The 14765-nt window shown below is 59.6% G+C and overlaps 1 protein-coding gene across 3 annotated transcripts in view; it reads left to right on the top strand.

Moving 5' to 3' along the window:
- The window catches only part of gypc (glycophorin C (Gerbich blood group)), a 131803-nt gene that overhangs the window by 109099 nt on the left and 7939 nt on the right, over positions 1–14765 (top strand). For all 3 annotated transcript variants that reach the window (XM_072470047.1, XM_072470028.1, XM_072470037.1), the window contains exon 3: positions 11671–11736. In XM_072470047.1, coding sequence (XP_072326148.1) covers positions 11671–11736 — 66 coding nt within the window. The remainder of the gene's footprint in view (positions 1–11670; positions 11737–14765) is intronic.

Genomic DNA, 14765 nt, shown 5'->3' with positions numbered 1-14765 from the left:
AATAAAGTCTCCAGACCTCCTTCTGAGTCTAACTCTTCTAATTCCAGCTCAGAAAGCACTTTGTTTCTGTGGTAATAACAGGTATTGCGGTACCTGAGAGGTGGATGACCATTGGCTGGACCCAGGAGTCTACCATTGGCTGATGTACATAGCTCCGCCCTGAGAGGTGGAGTATAAGAACCGATGCCATCCCAGCAGCCTTCACTTTCTGTATCGAAGCTGCTGGGGAACAGTTCTAGCAGATGAAAGCCTATTGATTGCGCATCAGTTTCGGATTTTACTGCCATATGGTAGAGAAAGAGCCAATGCCATACCTTGTTTTCTCTTTCCCAAAGCAGTTACCTTAGTCCACATAACTACTGCACTTCTTCATTGGTCGTACGATTCCCTTTCAGAAAATAAGGGAGGATAGTCATATCTAGCCATATATCCCTTTTTTTTTTTCTTTTCTCACTCACTCCTTGGTTTGATCTGGAAAAGTTGTATCTTTCAACCCTTCACATTTACACAGCAACCATCCTCTGCTACCAATTGTTAGACGTTTTAGTTGCTGTGATATGAAGAGTCTAAAGTTCTGCTCCTTTTTCACAAACACACATTTATTTCCTTCCAACAGCCTTTGCACAAAACTCTAACTATACATCACCTGACAGAGGCCACCTGAAGCCCCTTTACATATCAGTGTCAATTAATGGATACTTAACATAAATGAAACAACTATGCGCTCCCCCCCCCCCCCGGCGATTCTCCGCCCGGGGTGGGCCGAGCGGCCGCATAAAAAATCCGCTCCCGCCGGCGCCGTCCACGTGTGGTCTTACACACCGGGACCACGGCGTACATCCATCCGGGGGCGGCCTGGTGGAGGGGCAGGGGGGTCCGACCCCGGGGAGGGGCCTCCGCTGTGTCCTGGCCCACGATCGGGGCCTACGATAGGCGTCTCGGGCTGGGGGCCCCTTTTGCTCTGCGCCGGCCCCTGTAGCTCTACGCCATGTTTCATCGGGGCCGGCGCGGAGAAGGGAGCCACCGCGCAAGCGCGCTGGTCACACTGCGCATGCGCACATTGGCGGCGGTCGCACTGCGCATGTGCAGACCCACGGCGCCCATTTGATGTCGGTATCGGCAGCTGGAGCGGTGTGGGTTGCTCCAGTGCCGTGCTGGCCCCCTGTAGGGGTCAGAATCACGGGGCATGTTGACGCCATCGTGAAGCGCGATGGCGTTTATGGCGGGGTCAACACTTAGCCTTAAGGTCAGCGAATGCCGCCGCAGTTCTTGCTTCAGAGTGAACCGAGGACAGGCAATGCTCATTGAAGCTTGTAATTAGGAGGTGGGCTTTTCCCCAGTTGGATGTGCTTCTGGGCAGGAGAGCATCTGGAAGGAAGAGTGGAAACTAGGTTTTGCACTGAATTATAGTATCACAATGAAACAGTTGTGAACCGTCAGAGTGTCGTCTGCTGCCTAATTCGGTAAATGGCTATTCACCCAGCACCTTGATCGCTTACTCCCTTCATCTTCAGTGAACATTGGCAGCCATATGCACGATCTACAGGTGCAATGCAACAACTCACCAAGGCTCCTCCTTTATTTGCCCCTCTTTTTTTGTATTTTTCTCTTCCTGTATCTGATCCTACTCACCTACAGGAATGAAGAAATGCTCCCTCTCAGTACATCCAAGATGCTGGGTGGGGTGTTGCTTGGTCCTTTGTTCAAAGTCCTAGAAGCACTGTTTTAAGCTTGCATAACCAGCAAAAAGTTAAAGCTAAAATATGCACAAACAAGTCTTAACTGTTGGGGCAGGTTGTGAGATGGCCAAATCTAGCAAAAGCTGAGTCGGTGGGTTGTGTAACTAATAATAATAATAATCGCTTACTGTCACAAGTAGGCTTCAATGAAGTGACTGTGAAAAGCCCCTAGTCGCCACATTCCGGCGCCTGTTCGGGGAGGCCGGTACGGGAATTGAACCTGCACTGCTGGTCTTGTTCTGCATTACAAGCCAGCTATTTAGCCCACTGTGCTAAACCGGCCCCTACAGCTAGAACTGTGCCAAATCAAATTATTCAGACCTTTCCTTGTTGCAGTGTTGGCCATAATGGTCTGAGCACATTGAATTGGACATTACCCACTGATCTGGAACTCACTTGGTTACTTTCCCACTGTCTCTTCCTGTCAGTAGAGATGATGTGGAGATACCGGCGTTGGACTGGGGTGAGCACAGTACGAAGTCTTACAACACCAGGTTAAAGTCCAATAGGTTTGTTTCGATATCAGTAGCTTTCGGAGCGCTGCTCCTTCCTCAGGTGAATGAAGAGGTATGTTCCAGAAACACATATATAGACAAATTCAAAGATGCCAAACAATGCTTGGAATGCGACCATTAGCAGGTGATTAACTCTTTACAGATCCAGAGATTGGGTAACCCCAGGTTAAAGTGGTGTGAATTGTACCAAGCCAGGACAGTTGGTAGGATTTTGCAGGCCAGATGGTGGGGGATGAATGTAATGCGACATGAATCCCAGGTCCCGGTTGAGGCCGCAGTGCGGAACTTGGCTGTAAGTTTCTGCTCGACGATTCTGCGTTGTCGCGCGTCCTGAAGGCCGCCTTGGAGAACGCTTACCCGGAGATCAGAGGCTGAATGCCCTTGACTGCTGAAGTGTTCCCCGACTGGAAGGGAACATTCCTGCCTGGTGATTGTTGCGCGATATCCGTTCATTCGTTGTCGCAGCGTCTGCATGGTCTCGCCAATGTACCACGCTTCGGGACATCCTTTCCTGCAGCGTATGAGGTAGACAACGTTGGCTGAGTCGCACGAGTATGTACCGCGTACCTGGTGGGTGGTGTTCTCACGTGTAATAGTGGTATCCATGTCGTTGATCTGGCACGTCTTGCAGAGATTGCCATGACAGGGTTGTGTGGTGTCGTGTGGTGTCGTGGTCACTGTTCTGAAGACTGGGTAGTTTGCTGCAAACAATGGTTCGTTTGAGGTTGCGCGGTTGTTTGAAGGCAAGTAGTGGGGGTGTGGGGATGACCTTGGCAAGATGTTCATCGTCATCAATGACGTGTTGAAGGCTGTGAAGAAGATGACGTAGTTTCTCCGCTCCGGGGATGTACTGGACGACGTAGGGTATTCTGTCGGTTGTGTCCCATGTTTGTCTTCTGAGGAGGTCGGTGCGGTTTTTCGCTGTGGCGCGTTGGAACTGTCGATCGATGAGTCGAGTGCCATATCCTGTTCATACGAGGGCATCTTTCAACGTCTCTAGATGTCTGTTACGCTCCTCCTCGTCTGAGCAGATCCTGTGTATACGGAGCGCTTGTCCATAGGGGATGGCTTCTTTAATGTGTTTAGGGTGGAAGCTGGAGAAGTGGAGCATCGTGAGGTTATCCGTGGGTTTGCGGTAAAGCAAAGTGCTGAGGTGACCGTCCTTGATGGAGACGAGTGTGTCCAAGAAGAGAGAGTGAGGGAGGGGTGGCCAATTTGGAGTGAGGGGGTCGAGGAAGCCGATTCAGAGGAAGAGGGTCCCCTTTTGTCGCCCCTCACTCAAACCTTCCACTCCTTCTCCCACGACATTTGTTCAGTGGGTGTGGCCATTTGTGCACATGCATTCAATTAACATTTCAAACTTATTAGATAGTGCTCTCTGTTGTCCATGCAAGTGACTAGGATTGTTTTATGCTGGCAGTCAACCCCATTGTTGTCTACATTTACCAAACTGCTGGCCAAAAATAACACACTCCAAACTGTGCAGTTTCTGAACTCTTGGATTGTTTTTTTTTTTATCGCATTAATGTCTTTTCAAAATATATTTTAAATTTTAAAAAAATTCATCTCCGCCCTTCCCAGCTAAAGGCTGGAGAAAATTTAATGAATAGCATTTGTACTACAGAATATATCTGCAGTGTGGGCTGCCCGACTGTCTCTGGTTACTGATAGTGGTTACACAGTGTGGAAGCAATTGAGCTATGCTGTGGCGGCCAGTAGCTGAGCTCCACTGAACACGACCAAGGGACCTGGGTGCTTCTCAGAAAGGTTGGTGCCTCCCCATTAAACGGTAAGTGAAAAAGCCCTGGGGAAAATTGATGTACAGAGAGGTCTGGGTGTTCAGGTCCATTGTACCCTGAAGGTGGCTGAGCAGGTCGATAGTGGCCAAGAAGGCATACGGCATGCTTTCCTTCATCGGAAGGAGTATAGAGTACAAGAGTTGGCAGGTCATGTTACAGTTGTATAAAACTTTGGTTCGGCCACATTTGGAATACTACGTACAGTTCTAGTCACCACATTACCAAAAGGAAGTGGATGCTTTAGAGAAGGTGCAGAGGAGATTCACCCGGATGTTGCCTGGTATGGAGGGCGCTAGCTATGAATAGAGGTTGAGTAGATTAGGATTATTTTCATTAGAAAGACGGAGGTTGAGGGGGGACCTCATTGAGGTCTACAAAATCATGAGAGGCATAGACAGGGTGGATAGCAAGAAGCTTTTTCCCAGAGTGGGGGACTCAATTACTAGGGGTCACGAGTTCAAGGTGAGGGGAGAAGCTTAAGGGAGATAAGCGTGGAAAGTTCTTTACGCAGAGGGTGGTGGGTGCCTGGAAAGCTTTGCCAGCGTAGGTGGTCGAGGCGGGCATGATAGCGTCATTTAAGATCTATCTAGACAGATACATGAATGGGCAGGGGGCAGAGGGATACAGATCCTTAGAAAATAGGCGACAGTTTTAGATAGAGGATCTGGATCGGCGCAGGCTAGAAGGGCCGAAGGGCCTGTTCCTGTGCTGTAATTTTTCTTTGTTCTTTTGTTCTTTGAAATTCCTGTCCTGAAAGCACTGACTCTTTTTGTCAGGTAGTTTTGCCGACGAGCATCCAGCCAAGTAACCATTTAAAAGCACACAGGGGATCTGTGTTTATAAAGTGCTTATCATCGCTTTGGTGGTCCCAAAATGTCTTGTGGACATTGAAGTATTTGTGAAGTTTGGACGTCATTATTCTGTATGGATACGTGGCAACCATTGGTGGCATGGGTTTGATGCTGACCTTGGGTGACTGTCTGTTTATATGGTGTTTGCACATTCCGCCCCCCCCCCCCCCCCCGGTATCTGCGTGGGTTTCCTCCGGGTGCTCCGGTTTCCCCTCACAGTCCAAAGACGTGCAGGTCAGGTGAATTGGCCACACTAAATTACCCCTTGGTGTCCAAAGGTTGAGTGGGGTTAAGGGGCCAGGGCAGGAGTGTGGGCCTGGGTGGGGTGCTCTTTCGGAGGGTCAGTGCCGATTCGATGGGCCAATGGCCTCCTGCACTGTAGAGATTCTGTGCAAATTGTTTTATTAATCATCCATTGGTATTGCTGGCAAGGGCAGCATTTGTTTTCCATCTTGAATTGCCTTTGGAAAGTGTCAGTGAGCTGCCGCATTGAACCGTACAGCCCGTATGGTGTAGGTATCCCCACTGTTAGGGGGAGAGAGTCCCAGGATTTTCACCCAGCACCCTTGAAGTATGATTCACTTGTGAACCGCAAATCGGGCCGGGCGCCGGGCCAATCACGAGTCACCCGACTCGCGCTCCCTGGTCTCTCTAGCGCTCCCTGGTCTCTCTAGCGCTCCCTGGTCTCCCTCGCGCTCCCTGGTCTCCCTCGCGCTCCCTGGTCTCCCTCGCGCTCCCTGGTCTCCCTCGCGCTCCCTGGTCTCCCTCGCGCTCCCTGGTCTCCCTCGCGCTCCCTGGTCTCCCTCGCGCTCCCTGGTCTCCCTCGCGCTCCCTGGTCTCCCTCGCGCTCCCTGGTCTCCCTCGCGCTCCCTGGTCTCCCTCGCGCTCCCTGGTCTCCCTCGCGCTCCCTGGTCTCCCTCGCGCTCCCTGGTCTCCCTCGCGCTCCCTGGTCTCCCTCGCGCTCCCTGGTCTCCCTCGCGCTCCCTGGTCTCCCTCGCGCTCCCTGGTCTCCCTCGCGCTCCCTGGTCTCCCTCGCGCTCCCTGGTCTCCCTCGCGCTCCCTGGTCTCCCTCGCGCTCCCTGGTCTCCCTCGCGCTCCCTGGTCTCCCTCGCGCTCCCTGGTCTCCCTCGCGCTCCCTGGTCTCCCTCGCGCTCCCTGGTCTCCCTCGCGCTCCCTGGTCTCCCTCGCGCTCCCTGGTCTCCCTCGCGCTCCCTGGTCTCCCTCGCGCTCCCTGGTCTCCCTCGCGCTCCCTGGTCTCCCTCGCGCTCCCTGGTCTCCCTCGCGCTCCCTGGTCTCCCTCGCGCTCCCTGGTCTCCCTCGCGCTCCCTGGTCTCCCTCGCGCTCCCTGGTCTCCCTCGCGCTCCCTGGTCTCCCTCGCGCTCCCTGGTCTCCCTCGCGCTCCCTGGTCTCCCTCGCGCTCCCTGGTCTCCCTCGCGCTCCCTGGTCTCCCTCGCGCTCCCTGGTCTCCCTCGCGCTCCCTGGTCTCCCTCGCGCTCCCTGGTCTCCCTCGCGCTCCCTGGTCTCCCTCGCGCTCCCTGGTCTCCCTCGCGCTCCCTGGTCTCCCTCGCGCTCCCTGGTCTCCCTCGCGCTCCCTGGTCTCCCTCGCGCTCCCTGGTCTCCCTCGCGCTCCCTGGTCTCCCTCGCGCTCCCTGGTCTCCCTCGCGCTCCCTGGTCTCCCTCGCGCTCCCTGGTCTCCCTCGCGCTCCCTGGTCTCCCTCGCGCTCCCTGGTCTCCCTCGCGCTCCCTGGTCTCCCTCGCGCTCCCTGGTCTCCCTCGCGCTCCCTGGTCTCCCTCGCGCTCCCTGGTCTCCCTCGCGCTCCCTGGTCTCCCTCGCGCTCCCTGGTCTCCCTCGCGCTCCCTGGTCTCCCTCGCGCTCCCTGGTCTCCCTCGCGCTCCCTGGTCTCCCTCGCGCTCCCTGGTCTCCCTCGCGCTCCCTGGTCTCCCTCGCGCTCCCTGGTCTCCCTCGCGCTCCCTGGTCTCCCTCGCGCTCCCTGGTCTCCCTCGCGCTCCCTGGTCTCCCTCGCGCTCCCTGGTCTCCCTCGCGCTCCCTGGTCTCCCTCGCGCTCCCTGGTCTCCCTCGCGCTCCCTGGTCTCCCTCGCGCTCCCTGGTCTCCCTCGCGCTCCCTGGTCTCCCTCGCGCTCCCTGGTCTCCCTCGCGCTCCCTGGTCTCCCTCGCGCTCCCTGGTCTCCCTCGCGCTCCCTGGTCTCCCTCGCGCTCCCTGGTCTCCCTCGCGCTCCCTGGTCTCCCTCGCGCTCCCTGGTCTCCCTCGCGCTCCCTGGTCTCCCTCGCGCTCCCTGGTCTCCCTCGCGCTCCCTGGTCTCCCTCGCGCTCCCTGGTCTCCCTCGCGCTCCCTGGTCTCCCTCGCGCTCCCTGGTCTCCCTCGCGCTCCCTGGTCTCCCTCGCGCTCCCTGGTCTCCCTCGCGCTCCCTGGTCTCCCTCGCGCTCCCTGGTCTCCCTCGCGCTCCCTGGTCTCCCTCGCGCTCCCTGGTCTCCCTCGCGCTCCCTGGTCTCCCTCGCGCTCCCTGGTCTCCCTCGCGCTCCCTGGTCTCCCTCGCGCTCCCTGGTCTCCCTCGCGCTCCCTGGTCTCCCTCGCGCTCCCTGGTCTCCCTCGCGCTCCCTGGTCTCCCTCGCGCTCCCTGGTCTCCCTCGCGCTCCCTGGTCTCCCTCGCGCTCCCTGGTCTCCCTCGCGCTCCCTGGTCTCCCTCGCGCTCCCTGGTCTCCCTCGCGCTCCCTGGTCTCCCTCGCGCTCCCTGGTCTCCCTCGCGCTCCCTGGTCTCCCTCGCGCTCCCTGGTCTCCCTCGCGCTCCCTGGTCTCCCTCGCGCTCCCTGGTCTCCCTCGCGCTCCCTGGTCTCCCTCGCGCTCCCTGGTCTCCCTCGCGCTCCCCGGTCTCCCTCGCGCTCCCCGGTCTCCCTCGCGCTCCCCGGTCTCCCTCGCGCTCCCCGGTCTCCCTCGCGCTCCCCGGTCTCCCTCGCGCTCCCCGGTCTCCCTCGCGCTCCCCGGTCTCCCTCGCGCTCCCCGGTCTCCCTCGCGCTCCCCGGTCTCCCTCGCGCTCCCCGGTCTCCCTCGCGCTCCCCGGTCTCCCTCGCGCTCCCCGGTCTCCCTCGCGCTCCCCGGTCTCCCTCGCGCTCCCCGGTCTCCCTCGCGCCCTCCGCTCTCGCTCGCGCCCTCCGCTCTCGCTCGCTCCCTCCGCTCTCGCTCGCGCCCTCCGCTCTCGCTCGCGCCCTCCGCTCTCGCTCGCGCCCTCCGCTCTCGCTCGCGCCCTCCGCTCTCGCTCGCGCCCTCCGCTCTCGCTCGCGCCCTCCGCTCTCGCTCGCGCCCTCCGCTTTCGCTCGCTCTCCGCTTTTGTCGCGCTCTCCGCTCTCGCCGCGCTCTCCGCTCTCGCTCGCGCTCTCTGCACTCGCTCGCGCCCTCCGCACTCGCTCGCGCTTTCCGCTCTCGCTCGCGCTCTCCGCTATCGCTCGCGCCCTCCGCTCTCGCTCGCGCCCTCCGCTCTCGCCGCGCTCTCGCTCGCGCTCTCCGCTCTCGCTCGCGCTCTCCGCTCTCGCTCGCGCTCTCTGCACTCGCTCGCGCTCTCTGCACTCGCTCGCGCCCTCCGCACTCGCTCGCGCTTTCCGCTCTCGCTCGCGATCTCCGCTATCGCTCGCGCCCTCCGCTCTCGCTCGCGCCCTCCGCTCTCGCCGCGCTCTCGCTCGCGCTCTCCGCTCGCGCTCTCCGCTCGCGCTCTCCGCTCGCGCTCTCCGCTCGCGCTCGCTATCGCTCGCGCTCTCCGCTCTCGCTCGCGCTCTCGTTCGCGCTCTCCGCACTCGCTCGCACTCTCCGCTGTCGCTTGTGCTCTCGCTCTCCGCTCTTGCTCGCGCTCTCCGCTCTTGCTCGCGCTCTCCGCTCTTGCTCGCGCTCTCCGCTCTTGCTTGCGCTCTCCGCTCTTGCTCGCGCTCTCCGCTCTTGCTCGCGCTCTCCGCTCACGCTCTCCGCTCGCGCTTGTGCTCTCGCTCGCGCTCTCCGCTCTTGCTCGCGCTCTCCGCTCTCGCTCGCGCCCTCCGCTCTCGCTCGCGCCCTCCGCTCTCGCTCGCGCCCTCCGCTCTCGCTCGCGCTCTCCGCTCTCGCTCGCGCTCTCCGCTTTCGCTCGCGCTCTTCGCTTTTGTCGCGCTCTCCGCTTTTGTCGCGCTCTCCGCTCTCGCCGCGCTCGCGCTCTCCGCTCTCGCTCGCGCTCTCCGCTCTCGCTCGCGCTCTCCGCTCTCGCTCGCGCTCTCCGCTCTCGCTCGCGCTCTCCGCTCTCGCTCGCGCTCTCCGCTCTTGCTCGCGCTCTCTGCACTCGCTCGGGCTCTCCGCACTCGCTCACGCTTTCCGCTCTCGCTCGCGCTCTCCGCTATCGCTCCCCCCCTCCGCTCTCGCTCGCGCCCTCCGCTCTCGCCGCGCTCTCCGCTCTCGCCGCGCTCTCCGCTCTCGCCGCGCTCTCCGCTCGCGCTCTCCGCTCGCGCTCTCCGCTCGCGCTCTCCGCTCGCGCTCTCCGCTCGCGCTCTCGCTCGCGCTCTCCGCTCTCGCTCTCTGCTCTCGCTCGCGCTCTCGTTCGCGCTCTCCGCACTCGCTCGCACTCTCCGCTCTCGCTCGTGCTCTCGCTCTCGCTCGCGCTCTCCGCTCTTGCTCGCGCTCTCCGCTCTTGCTCGCGCTCTCCGCTCTTGCTCGCGCTCTCCGCTCTTGCTCGCGCTCTCCGCTCTTGCTCGCGCTCTCCGCTCTTGCTCGCGCTCTCCGCTCTTGCTCGCGCTCTCCGCTCTTGCTCGCGCTCTCCGCTCTTGCTCGCGCTCTCCGCTCTTGCTCGCGCTCTCCGCTCGCGCTCTCCGCTCGCGCTTGTGCTCTCGCTTGCGCTCTCCGCTCTTGCTTGCGCTCTCCGCTCTCGCTCGCGCCCTCCGCTCTCGCTCGCGCCCTCCGCTCTCGCTCGCGCTCTCCGCTCTCGCTCGCGCTCTCCGCTTTCGCTCGCGCTCTTCGCTTTTGTCGCGCTCTCCGCTTTTGTCGCGCTCTCCGCTCTCGCCGCGCTCGCGCTCTCCGCTCTCGCTCGCGCTCTCCGCTCTCGCTCGCGCTCTCCGCTCTCGCTCGCGCTCTCCGCTCTCGCTCGCGCTCTCTGCACTCGCTCGGGCTCTCCGCACTCGCTCACGCTTTCCGCTCTCGCTCGCGCTCTCCGCTATCGCTCGCCCCCTCCGCTCTCGCTCGCGCCCTCCGCTCTCGCCGCGCTCTCCGCTCCCGCTCGCGCTCTCCGCTCGCGCTCTCCGCTCGCGCTCTCCGCTCGCGCTCTCCGCTCGCGCTCTCCGCTCTCGCTCTCTGCTCTCGTTCGCGCTCTCCGCACTCGCTCGCACTCTCCGCTCTCGCTTGTGCTCTCGCTCTCGCTCGCGCTCTCCGCTCTTGCTCGCGCTCTCCGCTCTTGCTCGCGCTCTCCGCTCTTGCTCGCGCTCTCCGCTCTTGCTCGCGCTCTCCGCTCTTGCTCGCGCTCTCCGCTCTTGCTCGCGCTCTCCGCTCTTGCTCGCGCTCTCCGCTCTTGCTCGCGCTCTCCGCTCTTGCTCGCGCTCTCCGCTCTTGCTCGCGCTCTCCGCTCTTGCTCGCGCTCTCCGCTCTTGCTCGCTCTCCCCCCCCGCTCTCCCCCCCCGCTCTCCCCCCCGCTCTCCCCCCCGCTCTCCCCCCCCCGCTCTCCCCACCCGCTCTCCCCCCCGCTCTCCCCCCCCCCCGCTCTCCCCCCCCCCCGCTCTCCCCCCCCGTTCTCTCCCCCCCCGTTCTCTCCCCCCCGTTCTCTCCCCCCCGTTCTCTCTCCCCCCCCGTTCTCTCCCCCCCCGTTCTCTCCCCCCCCCGTTCTCTCCCCCCCCCGTTCTCTCCCCCCCCGTTCTCTCCCCCCCGTTCTCTCCCCCCCCCGTTCTCTCCCCCCCCGTTCTCTCCCCCCCCGTTCTCTCCCCCCCCGTTCTCTCCCCCCCCGTTCTCTCCCCCCCCCGTTCTCTCCCCCCCCGTTCTCTCCCCCCCCGTTCTCTCCCCCCCCCGTTCTCTCCCCCCCCGTTCTCTCCCCCCCCGTTCTCTCCCCCCCCGTTCTCTCCCCCCCCGTTCTCTCCCCCCCCGTTCTCTCCCCCCCCGTTCTCTCCCCCCCCCCGTTTTCTCCCCCCCCCCGTTCTCTCCCCCCCCGTTCTCCCCCCCCCCCCCGTTCTCCCCCCCCCCCCAGTTCTCCCCCCCCCCGCTCTCCTCCCCCCCCCCCCCCCCCCCCCCCGCTCCCCGCTCTCGCTCTCGCTCCATCAGAATATCTCCATGTGGTTTTGTGTCATTTATTTGGTGCTCCTGTGAGTGATCTGGAGTATTTTAGCTCTGTTAAAAGTGCTGTGGAAATAGAAGTTATTGCGGCTGTTATACAATCTTACATGTGCATGCCTTCCCTGTCAACTTTTATCAATGCTTAAATATGATGGGAACTGTCACCCGACCCATATTGGAGATGGGCAGCAAAGATTCTGGCCCAGCCAGTGAGCTCGACATTCTGTGGAAGAATAAAAAGAAACTATCCCCATTATACAGCCGCCAACACAGATTTTCATGATAATATTGATTTAGGGGAGAATGTTGACCAGGGCACCAGGATCTCTCCCCTTTAAATGATGACCTAAGCTATCTTCCCTGGCAAAATTGGAAAGCCGTTTAATATCCAGTCAATGATCGCATCAACAACTCGCAATCTCTTGGAATCGCCCTGCAGCTCAGCTTACACTCTCAAAATGATTCTCTTTTGTGCTTTATTGCAGAGATCCCTCCTGTAGGAGACACACCTGTGAGTAACGGTGGCGGAATGGATTCTGCACTCGTTGGAGGTAAGGGGCTTAGCTTCATCGTACGTTAGCCAACGAGAAGTCAGCTCATTTTAAGGCAGATAGGCCCGGAATATTTTCGGAGTACCTCTGGGCCACTCCGCTTTATTATGGTTCCCATGCTCCATTGTAGATATCCTGGGGGAACTGCAAAGGGGTTGATTTGGAACCCGGGTCTGGGAGAGGGAAAGAAAAAAATGAGGCCAATTTGGGAAAGGGCAACTGAAAGTCTCCCCTCTGACCCCCGAAGCTCATCCATCCAGTCCCAGGAAAGTGCAGAAAATGGAGACACAACTCCCAGCACTCCGTTATCACCAAGTGGTGTCCACACTTGGACCTCATCCACCGGTAATGTGAAACGTATGATGAATACATAAGCTCATGAGTGATGGTCACATGGAGGGGACTGAGAATTAGCAGTAATGTCCAGTATGAATCTTGTGTCTTGAGGGAACAAAAACAATAATTGCGTCTGCAGGGGTGAAAAGATAATACAGAAACTATTCTACTATTTCCATTATGGGGCGGGATTCCCTCAGCCCATGCCGGGTCGGAGAATTGACAGGCCGAGCGCGATTCGCGCGACGCCGCCCCGATTCTCTGTAGAGCGGAGAATCGGCGCCATTGGCGGGGGCGCGGAGCTGGCCGGGGGGCCCTCTCTTCGGCCCCTCCCCGGCGATTCTCCGCCTGGGATGGGCTGAGTGGCTGCCCAAAAAGCTCGAGTCCCGCCGGCGCCGTTCACATCTGGTCTTACCCGGCGGGACCTCGGCATCCATCCTGTCGGGCGCCGGGGTGGGGGTGGGGGGGGGGGGGGGTGTCCGACCCCGGGGGGGGAGGGGGGCCTCCCCGCGATCGGGGCCTACCAGCCGGCGGGCCGGCCTCTCAGGCTGGGGGCCTCTTTTGCTTTGCACCGGACCCTGTAGCCCTACGCCATGCTGCATCGGAACACGAGCGCATTTGCGCCGGTCTCGACGCGCATGCGCAGACCCGCGGCGCCCATTTGACGCTGGTATCGGCAGCTGGAGAGGCGTGGGTCGCTCCAGTGCTGAGCTGGCCTTCTGGAGGGCAGAAGATCGCTACACATCGCGGTCCGATGACGCCGTCGTTAATCTCTCCAGTTTTTACAATGGCGTCAACACTCTGCCTTCAGATGGGAGAATCCCGCCTGTGATCTTTTAAACAAACCTGCATAGGCAACAGAATTATTTCCACATTAAGCAGAATTTTGAGATGAAGACTCAAGAGAATAATGGCTCTGAAAACCAGCCTGATCTCAGAGGAGGGAGAAGTATTGGACAGAGCGCAGGACAGCAGCAGACAGCCAGTTAGGCAGGGGCTCATAGATGTAATTCTGGCTTTGTAAATCACCAGAGCAATGCAGTTACAGAACTGAATTTACAGCCTTGGGTTATCTGCCAGCTGGATGCTTGGTGCGAAGCCCGACAAGCTTCAAGTCTTCATCTTTCTCATTTCTGCGCAGTCGGTTAGCAGATGCTGGCTGGAGGCTGGCTGGAGGCAGTGTGATGTAAATGGATTGGTGATGAATCCAACAGTCACTTCGTGCAACCACCTTTGCTCTTAGGAATATGCCTCTTTTTGTTAAACTGGAACTAATGCCATGGATTTGCATATTTCTGTGACTGGAGTGAATTTCCACTCTCAATGTCAGTCTGTCTGTCTCTCTCTCTCTCTCTGCCTCTGTCCCTCTTGCCAAAATCAGTGAAATCCTGCATAACTTCTGATCCACTTAATCAAGTCTCTGATTTCATAATAGAGTGAATAAATTTCACAAAAATCCTGTCCTAAACGTCTCTCTCTCACCTTTGTGTGTGTCTCTCCTATCTAAATTAGGGTGTGCCTCTGTATCAGAGTCTCTGTCTCTCTGGCTCTCTCACTCACTCACATTCTCCCTCCCCTCTGTCTGTCTGTCTCTCTCTCGCTCTCTCTTACCCCCACCACCAGCCACTGATGCTGTGTCTTGTCCGCGCTCTGTCTCTCTTTTTTGCACACAATCTGTTGGTTTCTTGCAGGGGTTAATTTGTATTTAAAGGCTGCCCCACACTGTCACTGAAATGTAACCCATAGCAGCGAAGGCCCAGACCACGTGTGCAGCTTTGCAGTTGTCAAGTGTGTGGAACCAGTTGGTGCCAGGTCCCTGAGGGAGACTGTGTCTTGGCGGCCGTCGGGGTCGGCTACGTAGGCGTACTGCGGGTTAGCGTGAAGTAGCTGTCCCCTCTCAACCAACGGGTCCGCCTTGTGGAGTCGAACGTGTCTACTGAGAATGGGTCCTGGAGCTGCCAGCCATGTCGGGAGCGAAACCCCGGAGGTAGACTTCCGAGGGAAGGCAAAGAGACGTTCATGGGGGGTTTCATTAGTCACGGTGCACAGGAGCGACCGAATGGAGTGACGTGCGTCGGGGAGGACCTCCTGCCAGCGGGAGACTGGGAGATTTCTGGACCGTTGGGCCAGCTGGACGACCCTCCAGACCGTCCCATTCTCCCCCTCCACCTGCCCGTTTCCCCTGGGGTTGTAGCTGGTCTTCTTGCTCGAGGCAATGCCCCTGTTGAGCAGATACTCGCACAGCTCATCGCTCGTGAATGAGGATCCCTGGTCGCTTTGGACGTAGGCGGGGAAGCCGAACAGAGCGAAGATGGTGTTGAGGGCTTTGATGATGGTGGCAGACGTCATGTCGGGGCATGGGACGGCAAAGGGGAATCGGGAATATTCATCGACCACACTGAGAAAGTACGTGTTGCGGTCGGTGGAGGGGAGGGGCCCTTTGAAGTCCACGCTGAGGGGTTCAAAGGGCGGGAGGCCTTCACCAGGCATGCATGGTCTGGCCGGTGGAAGTGCGGTTTACACTCCGCTCAGACCTGGCAGTCTCTGGCGATCGCCCTGAATTCCTCGATGGAGTACGGCAGGTTGCGGGCCTTGATGAAATGGTAAAAACATGTGACCCCTGGGTGACAGAAGTTGTCGTGCAAGGTCCGGAGTCGGTCCACTTGTGCGCTGGCACATGTACCTCGGGATAG

This window comes from Scyliorhinus torazame, chromosome 2 (assembly GCF_047496885.1).
Source record: "Scyliorhinus torazame isolate Kashiwa2021f chromosome 2, sScyTor2.1, whole genome shotgun sequence".
NCBI lineage: Eukaryota > Metazoa > Chordata > Chondrichthyes > Carcharhiniformes > Scyliorhinidae > Scyliorhinus > Scyliorhinus torazame.
This window is presented reverse-complemented; position numbering and strand designations above follow the sequence as displayed.